We start from the raw sequence: 8,212 nt of genomic DNA, 5'->3' as shown, positions 1-8,212 counted from the left end.
CACAAATGAGAACAAGATCACTCTAGGATACAAAGTGACTTGTCCCTTAAACCAACTAATTCTACCTCTAGACAACAAGGTTACAAAGCTATCCCTAAACTTTCTGAACTATCCTAAAATGAGATACTTCACTTGTAGTCCGACGTAGCTGGTACCAAAAAATCAGATTGCAGCACATGACCACCACAACATCACCTAAAGGCGCATGATCTCACACAAAAGATCCCAGAAAGCTCGAGAATAAGGCTTCTTCACCTTGTCTTACACCTTTACTTTAAACCTAATAATCCAAAGACAAAGAATTTGCTAGCAATCAATAGTCTTTTCCGGGCATCAATTTTCAACCCCAACATTGGTCGCCAAGTGATAAGAATGCAGTCCATGTACCAACAGTGACCATGCCTCAGGCGCATTCCAGACTAGACCAAAGGCGCCAACAAAACTTGTCTAGATCGAAAAACAGACCAGAACGGCCTGAATGAAAAGGCGGACTTTGACGACATATACGGGAACCGGTCCAACAGTTTCCAAGGATGCGAAGCATGAACCACCGGTTAGAATCAGAGACTCATCGCCGATGCTGGGATGTCGAGCTCCGCCAGGACCACCACCAAATCCACTCCTCCGGTTGACACTCCGTCGGCGCGAAACCTTGCCTCATGTTAGCTCCGAGAAGTGGAGAACCATATCCCTTTTCCTCGCTATTAAAACACTCCTCTGAAGGTCCACCGCCGCACAGGAAGGCAGTATCGTGGAGGAGGAGGGAGTCCCGCACCGTCGCCATGGAAGAGACTCAACAGATCTGAAAGGAGAAAACCAGATCTGACGAGAGCCTTCAGTCCTAAAAGCCGACCCTTTCCACCACTGTCACGCCTTGTGTCTCGCCGCTGCTCCATGGAAAGGAAGTGACTGTCATCGTCGAATCTCGAGCCGAGCTCCCGTAAAACACAGAACACCGAGCATATCGACACAGGAATGAGATAGTGGTGAAGAGAGCAAAAAGAAAAGAGGAAAGGGAGAAGAAGAAGAGCTCCCGACACCGGCAAAAACCGGGCCGGAGCTGGCGTTAAGTTTGAGCGGCGGAGGTTTGAGAAAGAGAGAGAGAGAACTAGGGCTTTGCCTTTTTTTTTTCTTTACACAAATGTTATTTAAAATGTTTTCCTTTAACATTTCTCACATTCTTATAAAAAAAATATTTCATGGAAAGGTTTATTGAAAAAGTAAGGCAAATACAAAGACTAGTTAAACCCTAAATATTTTCTTCTCTCTCCGCCGCGCTCTTGGCTGTTGCATCCTCCGAGTGGGTTTTGGCTCTACGTGTGAGTTTATTTCCACTATTAGTTCCTTTTTTCATGCTCTTTTGTTTGTTGTAATACAATCTTCACCCAACAACCCACCTTTTAGTTTGGTAATACAATTCTAAAGCCTTGGATTTTGAGAAGACTAATATGTCTGGGATTAACGAATTTGTTTGATGTAGTTAGTAGTAATCCTTAGGTTTCGGTTGGCTTTGCATTTGTTTGTTTTGGAACTTGCCCGACTCAAAATTTGTTTTTTTTTTTTTTCTCTCATTATTTAATATAAAGTCTGTACTTTTACTTGCAGAGAGTTGGGTTGATTAAGAGATTAGAGTAGCAGACATGGTTGAGCTGGAGAAGAACTCCAGTGAAGAGCTGAAGAAGAGGGTCAGAAAGCGAAACCGTGCGAAGAAGAACGACCACCCAAAGCCAGAAGAAGAAGAAGAAGAAGAAGAAGAAGTCCACACGGTAGAGGAAAACGCTGATGAAATCCAGAACAAAATGGAGAAAAGGAAAGTGAAGAAGCTGCAAGGAAGAGGCAAAACTGATGAAGAGAAAGAAGAAGAAGAAGAGGTGGAGAAGATGGTGGTTGTTGGGAAAGGGATAATGACTAATGAGACTTTTGAATCCCTTGACTTATCTGACCACACTTTCCAAGCTATCAAGTCCATGGGCTTTGAGCACATGACTCAAGTACGTCTAAAATCTTGAACCTTTTTCTCATGTTTAGACCCGATTTTGTATTTCTTGTGGTAATGTTTATTAGTTTCTTATAATCATTTTGCCATCATTTAGATTCAAGCTGGATCGATTCCTCCGCTTTTGGAAGGAAAAGATGTTCTTGGTGCTGCTAGAACCGGTTCTGGTAAAACCCTTGCTTTTCTCATACCTGCTGTTGAGTTGCTCTTTAAGGAGCGTTTCTCTCCTCGTAACGGGACTGGTGTCATCGTTATTTGCCCCACAAGAGAACTTGCTATTCAGGTTAATTCCCCGTTTTTTGTTTATCTACCATACTGTCATTATCATTGAATTGGTTTTGTAAAGTGTGAATATTGTTTGTAGTTAGTGCGGCCTCTCATCCCCATTTTTCAATGTACTATTTTTTTTGGTTTTATCAGACGAAAAATGTGGCGGAGGAGCTGCTCAAGCATCATCACTCGCTGACGGTCAGCATGGTTATTGGTGGCAATAACAGAAGGACTGAAGCACAACGTATTGCAAACGGTTCTAATTTGTTGATTGCAACTCCGGGGCGTCTTCTTGACCATCTTCAACACACTAAGGGTTTCATTTTTAAACACCTTAAGGTACTCTCCTTTTTCATTGTTCCATTTTGGACCGTGTTACTCGTCTTATTCTTGAGAACGTAGATGTTGAAAACTATTACTGTTTAGCCACTTGGACATCTTTTCTGATAGACAAACAAAACAAGTAAAAGAGTCATGTATACATCAAGTTATGTTGATTTCATTCTCCCGCCTCTTTAATAGAACTAGAGAGGAGGGAAAACTACAGGTGTTTGGCTTATATTAGATTTTTAGCTTGGGCTTTGGTCTTACTAATATTTGGAAATGTGATTAACTCGACTGCTAGCTGTAGATGACTATGATAGATATTTATCTTTTTGTATATGTTCCTATAAAATTGCAGTGCCTTGTGATCGATGAAGCTGACAGAATATTGGAAGAAAATTTTGAGGAAGACATGAATAAGATTCTTACGATTTTACCAAAGGTAAATTATCTCTCTGGATCTTAATTAATTTTTGATAAAAAATAGAAATGAGAAAACTAGATAAATTCTTTTTTTCAGTATCATAGATTCCTTTTCTTTGCTTTTTGTTTTAAGTAAGTTTTACTAAACATGCCACGGTAGTTCTATACTTCTCAGGCATAACCCACTAGTGAAATAGTTGTGTTGGATTATGTATGTTATGGTTTGGAGTTGTTGTGATTTAAGTTGTTACTATGTTTCCGCAGACTAGGCAAACCGCACTATTCTCTGCCACTCAGACCTCCAAGGTAATTTTCTTTTAGCTGCGATATTGTCATTATTAGTACTTGCTGTCACTCAATTATTCTTACTCTTGTGAACCGGTTGCAGGTACAAGATCTTGCTCGGGTGTCACTGACGTCTCCTGTTCTCGTTGATGTCGATGACGGTAGACGCAAGGTATGCGAATCACAAACATTCTGGTCATGAAAAAATTTAAGGAGATTTTTACTTAAAAATGAGTTTCCAAAACTTTTAGGTGACAAATGAAGGATTGGAGCAAGGCTACTGTGTTGTTCCGAGCGAGAAAAGACTTCTTCTTCTAATCTCTTTCTTGAAGAAGAACCTGAACAAGAAAATAATGGTCTTCTTCTCGACGTGCAAGTCGGTACAGTTCCATGCCGAGATCATGAAACTGATCAAGGTTGATAGCTGCGACATCCATGGAGGACTGGATCAGAACCGAAGGACTAAAACCTTTTTCGACTTTATGAAAGCAGAGAAAGGTATTCTGTTGTGCACTGATGTGGCTGCTCGTGGTCTTGACATTCCTGCGGTGGTACGTATTTAGACGGCTATAGGTTCTGTCATTGACTTTTAATACTCTTTACTCAAATAGTACTAATGAAATCATGTTATTATCTGTAGGACTGGATTATACAGTATGATCCTCCAGACAAGCCAACGGTAGGAACGCTTCTTCTTCGCTCTGGTTTTTCTATATCCTCTTCTTTATGTTTATGCGTATCTTAGATTGTTTTTTTTCTTCTTTTTGCAGGAATATATCCATAGGGTTGGTAGAACAGCGCGTGGAGAAGGAGCAAAGGGAAAGGCATTGCTTGTCTTGATCCCTGAAGAGCTTCAGTTTATTCGATACCTTGAGGTGTGAATGGTGTTTTATAATCTTTTTTGCCGTGTAAACCTTACTTGTTTTTATTGATTTGTTACCCTAATCCGCAGGCTGCAAAAGTACCTGTAAAAGAGCTCGAGTTTAATGAGAAGAAGCTTTTGAATGTTCGATCCGCCCTGGTAATAGTTCTGGTTCTAATCTTTTTTTTTTTGTGGTTGAATGACTTTGCATCTGCAGTTGGATAAACATAGATTTTTGCTCCTGTCCTACAGGAGAAGTATGTAGCCAACGACTATAATCTGAACAAGACAGCCAAGGACGCGTACCGGGCTTATATCGCAGCATACAATTCACATTCTCTGAAAGACATTTTTAATGTCCACAGACTCGATCTCCAGGTATTGTTTTTCACACATAAACCCATTGTTCTTGCAACATATTTTTTTGTGGGTTTTTATATATTTTTTTTTTAATAATGGGATGTCACAGGCGGTTGCTTTATCGTTCTGCTTCTCTTCGCCGCCAAAAGTGAATCTGAACATAGAAAGTGGAGCTGGGAAGGTGAGGAAGGCTAGGAATCAGCAAGTTCGCAATGGCTTCTCTCCTTACAGTCCCTATGGCAAAGCCAAGTCCACACCAAAAGAGGCATGATGCGCCTCCACCGGCCTATAAAACATGGACTGCCTGGAATTTTTTTTTTTTTTGGTTTTATAAAAGTTATCACCAAGTTTTCTTTTATAACGCTGATTTATTATGATATTACAATTATGAGAAAGTTTACAGAGATAATTCGACAATTATTACAATTATCACCAAGTTTTGTTTAAAGTGATAAAAAATTGTTACTCTATTTTTTTCTTTAGTTTAGGTTAAATGTTTCTTGTAATACTTCAGTTCAATTGTTATAAGAATTGTTTAATTTCTTTATGGCAATTTCGTAACTACCAAGTTGTGTAAATACATTAACAACTATAGTACTTTGCTTTTTTATTGAAATGAAATGTTTATTGTAGTAAACACTAATAAGGCACATAACCGTAAAGATACATATAAATAATGGGGCTACAAGAAAAAGGGAAAACATATTTTGATTGAAACATAAATCAATGTGTTTATTCGGAAGAGTGAGTGCCTAAGAATGAAGCAGCCTAATGGTGAAGGAAGAACCTGAAGAGAACAAAACGCTAAACCGGTCTAAAAATCTGCTTTAACTAAACCAAACCAAAAACAGAAATAGCCATGATCGCAAAGACAACAAAACAGGAACTAATGAAATGGACCGTTGTTTTCAAGGCATTGCTCTTTTTGTGAGCCGACGCCGGGGGAGATGGAGGAGAAGAAGAAGAAGAAGTGGACGAAGGAGGAGGAGAATCAGGCATAGACTCAGTCTCCATAACTTTGATGATCATCTTCTGACCCTTTTCGCAGTGGCCCGAGATACCGCTGATGAAGTAAAACAAACCGGGACGGTCTAGTTTAAAAACCGTGTCTTCGTTGTTCGAATAAAACTGCGGTTTAGTAGCTTTGCATATTTTGTACTCGTCTTCTGATACAACTAACACCGAGTCTTTGTTGTACTTGAAACCTTCACCGAAAACAATAAAAGAGTTCATTATGTATATATAGTTGTAAAGACTAAAATTGCATACAGAAAGAGAATGCTTACGGATAGTATCGTCAACTTTAAAGCGATTGTGTGAAGCCCATTGGTTAAACACATCACCATGAGTCTTGTTAGATTGTGGTACGATCCAACCATCATCTCCTCCAACTTCAAACTCAGTGCTTGAAACACATGATGAAAACATATAAAATGAAACAAGAACAGTAAGGAGAACGATCTTATTCAGTTGACTCATTTCGTGTATTTGGATTGCTATGAAAGAGAGCTCTAACAGATAAAGAAAAGAAGAAGAAGATAGGAGTGGGCTACTTATTTTCTCTCTGTCGTTATGGCTTTTGAATGCTTAGAGGTTTTGAGTTTAAAAAGAGGTGGGACTTGGAGGTCTGTTAGTATTCTCCACATCTTAAGGGATCCATTAATAGATACATCTTTGACTTGGTAGTATTCTACTCTTTTTTTGAAAACAAACGATAACTTGTGGAAAACAACATGACTCGAAGTTGTTGAGGAATATATAAGATTTAGTGCGATATTTACTTCTCTTGTTTTGAATTACAAAATTTGAAAACTATGTGGACAATGTGTTTTTCCAAAAAGAAAACTATTAAAAACTAATGTGGTGAAAATGATGCAAGAAAAAACTAATTTGGTGAAAATAAAGACCATTTACAATTAGTTAGCTCTTTAATCAAGTATTCACATTTTTAGTTAACTAATTAACTAATTAACTTCAACCACATTAGTTGTCGTTCAAAACTCCCTCCGTTTCAATTTATTTTGCATATTTTGTACTCGTCTTCTGATACAACTAACACCGAGTCTTTTGTACTCGTTCAAAACTCCCTCCGTTTCAATTTATTTGTCGTTCTAGACTTCGGCACACTGATTAATAAAACATTTAATTTTGTATATTTACTAGATAAAAACATCATTACCAATACACTTAATTAGATTTCAACCAATAGAAAAATAGATTAGATTAAAAAGTTAATAAATTTTTCATTGAAAACAAAAATTTTGCTCCAAAACGACATATAATTAGAAACGGAGGGAGTATTTAATAACTAGAATCAAAATACTCGAGGATACGTGTGTGGCTTGCTAGTTGCTTGTATCTTTGGTGAAGACAAGTAAATTTCATCTCGTCGACCATTTCTCTAATAATTTTCAATTTTGGGGTTAACATTTCTATTTTCGAAAGTTTTGGTAAATATCGTTAATTTTAAAATAGTTCAGGTACTTTATCCCCAAATGTTGTAGCTACCCTTCTCAAGCTCTCACCACTTTGATCGGTTTAGGGTTTAAGTCGTTAAACCCAGAACAATCCGTCCGATTCGAAATCTCCAGCGAAGAAGAAGAACCAAAAATGGCGAATTCATCAATGGCTACGCTTTCGCGAAGACTCTATCGATCTCTTCTCTCTAACCCCAGACTCTCTCAGCAGGCCTCCATGTCATTCAGCACCAACAACATCTCAGACTTATCGGACACCGAGTCTCCCTTCGAAACGAAGGCTTCAGGTTCAAAAGATCGAGAAGAACGCGTGATGGAGGAGCGTCCACTCGAGAACGGCCTTGACTATGGCGTCTTCAAGGTACCTAACCTAACCCAAAAATCGCTTACGGTTCCAACCGGCTGAGTTCGTTATTTGTCGTTTTTTGATCTTTTTCTTCAGGCGATATTGGTGGGGCAAGTGGGGCAGCTTCCTCTGCAGAAGAAGCTCAAGAACGGTAGAACTGTCACTCTCTTCTCTGTAGGTACCGGTGGGATGAGGAATAACAGGAGACCGTTGATCAACGAAGACCCGAGAGAGTATGCTAACCGCTCTGAGGTGCAGTGGCACCGCGTCTCTGTTTACCCTGAGCGTTTGGCTGAGCTTGTCTTGAAGAACGTTGAGCCCGGGTTAGTTAGTTAGTTAGTTAGTTCTCTCTTCTCAGATTCGTGTTAGAGAAATGGTAGCTCGTGTTTGTGTCGATTGATAACGTATCTTGTCTTGTTTATACAACAACACAGCACACTTGTTTACTTGGAGGGTAATCTTGAGACGAAGATTTTCAGTGATCCTGTCACTGGTTTGGTTCGGCGTATTCGAGAAGTAGCCATTCGTAGAAACGGTACGAGTTTGGCTCAACTCCAAAATCACTCAGATATGTAGAGGATTGTACATATCTTGATCTTGTGTTTCTTCTCCCTGCAGGGCGAGTTGTGTTTCTAGGAAAAGCCGGTGATATGCAGCAGCCAAGTTCTGCTGAGCTTAGAGGCGTTGGCTACTACTGATTTGTCACACAATTTGGTATTGTTAGCTTTACTGTTTTTCTCTTTTTTTTGTGTCTTGAGGGTATGTTCTATTGCCATTGGTCCTTTTACTTTTTGTGGCGAATAAACCGAACCAAAACACACAGCAAATACATTTTTCTCTAATACCGGATGTAAACCATATTCTCGATT

General features: G+C 39.1%; 3 protein-coding genes across 3 annotated transcripts; 2 read left to right on the top strand and 1 right to left on the bottom strand.

Annotated features, from left to right (window-relative positions):
• The first annotated feature begins 1,165 nt into the window (after positions 1–1,165).
• Positions 1,166–4,990, top strand: LOC108856986 (DEAD-box ATP-dependent RNA helicase 51). The gene is made up of 13 exons (XM_018630903.2): positions 1,166–1,319; positions 1,606–1,991; positions 2,094–2,279; positions 2,417–2,605; positions 2,949–3,032; positions 3,278–3,319; positions 3,402–3,470; positions 3,550–3,849; positions 3,939–3,977; positions 4,069–4,173; positions 4,251–4,319; positions 4,413–4,538; positions 4,630–4,990. The coding sequence occupies exons 2-13, from the start codon at positions 1,641–1,643 to the stop codon at positions 4,789–4,791; spliced, it is 1,722 nt and encodes a 573-aa protein (XP_018486405.1). The 5' UTR covers positions 1,166–1,319; positions 1,606–1,640; the 3' UTR covers positions 4,792–4,990.
• A 195-nt stretch (positions 4,991–5,185) lies between these two features.
• LOC108860631 (early nodulin-like protein 21) lies at positions 5,186–6,082 on the bottom strand. The gene is made up of 2 exons (XM_018634496.2): positions 5,807–6,082; positions 5,186–5,725 (listed from the first exon to the last, which is right to left on the bottom strand). Exons 1-2 carry the CDS (start codon positions 5,997–5,999, stop codon positions 5,352–5,354), a joined length of 567 nt encoding a protein of 188 aa, XP_018489998.1. The 5' UTR covers positions 6,000–6,082; the 3' UTR covers positions 5,186–5,351.
• Positions 6,083–7,043: 961 nt separating this feature from the next.
• Positions 7,044–8,185, top strand: LOC108859562 (single-stranded DNA-binding protein, mitochondrial). The gene is made up of 4 exons (XM_018633472.2): positions 7,044–7,358; positions 7,440–7,666; positions 7,778–7,878; positions 7,962–8,185. The coding sequence occupies exons 1-4, from the start codon at positions 7,131–7,133 to the stop codon at positions 8,039–8,041; spliced, it is 636 nt and encodes a 211-aa protein (XP_018488974.1). The 5' UTR covers positions 7,044–7,130; the 3' UTR covers positions 8,042–8,185.
• Positions 8,186–8,212: the final 27 nt, after the last annotated feature.

This window comes from Raphanus sativus, chromosome 5 (assembly GCF_000801105.2).
Source record: "Raphanus sativus cultivar WK10039 chromosome 5, ASM80110v3, whole genome shotgun sequence".
In the NCBI taxonomy this organism is placed as follows: domain Eukaryota; kingdom Viridiplantae; phylum Streptophyta; class Magnoliopsida; order Brassicales; family Brassicaceae; genus Raphanus; species Raphanus sativus.
This window is presented reverse-complemented; position numbering and strand designations above follow the sequence as displayed.

Excerpts from the sequence above, each read along its gene's own strand:
- LOC108860631 (XM_018634496.2), bottom strand. The coding sequence starts at position 5,999 with ATGAGTCAACTGAATAAGATCGTTCTCCTTACTGTTCTTGTTTCATTT. Across the intron at positions 5,726-5,806 it reads TAAAGTTGACGATACTATCC|GTTTCAAGTACAACAAAGAC; the intron begins GTAAGCATTCTC and ends TTTTCGGTGAAG.
- LOC108859562 (XM_018633472.2), top strand. The coding sequence starts at position 7,131 with ATGGCGAATTCATCAATGGCTACGCTTTCGCGAAGACTCTATCGATCT. Across the intron at positions 7,667-7,777 it reads TTGAAGAACGTTGAGCCCGG|CACACTTGTTTACTTGGAGG; the intron begins GTTAGTTAGTTA and ends ACAACAACACAG. Across the intron at positions 7,879-7,961 it reads AGTAGCCATTCGTAGAAACG|GGCGAGTTGTGTTTCTAGGA; the intron begins GTACGAGTTTGG and ends TTCTCCCTGCAG.
- LOC108856986 (XM_018630903.2), top strand. The coding sequence starts at position 1,641 with ATGGTTGAGCTGGAGAAGAACTCCAGTGAAGAGCTGAAGAAGAGGGTC. Across the intron at positions 2,280-2,416 it reads CAAGAGAACTTGCTATTCAG|ACGAAAAATGTGGCGGAGGA; the intron begins GTTAATTCCCCG and ends TGGTTTTATCAG. Across the intron at positions 3,320-3,401 it reads CTGCCACTCAGACCTCCAAG|GTACAAGATCTTGCTCGGGT; the intron begins GTAATTTTCTTT and ends AACCGGTTGCAG.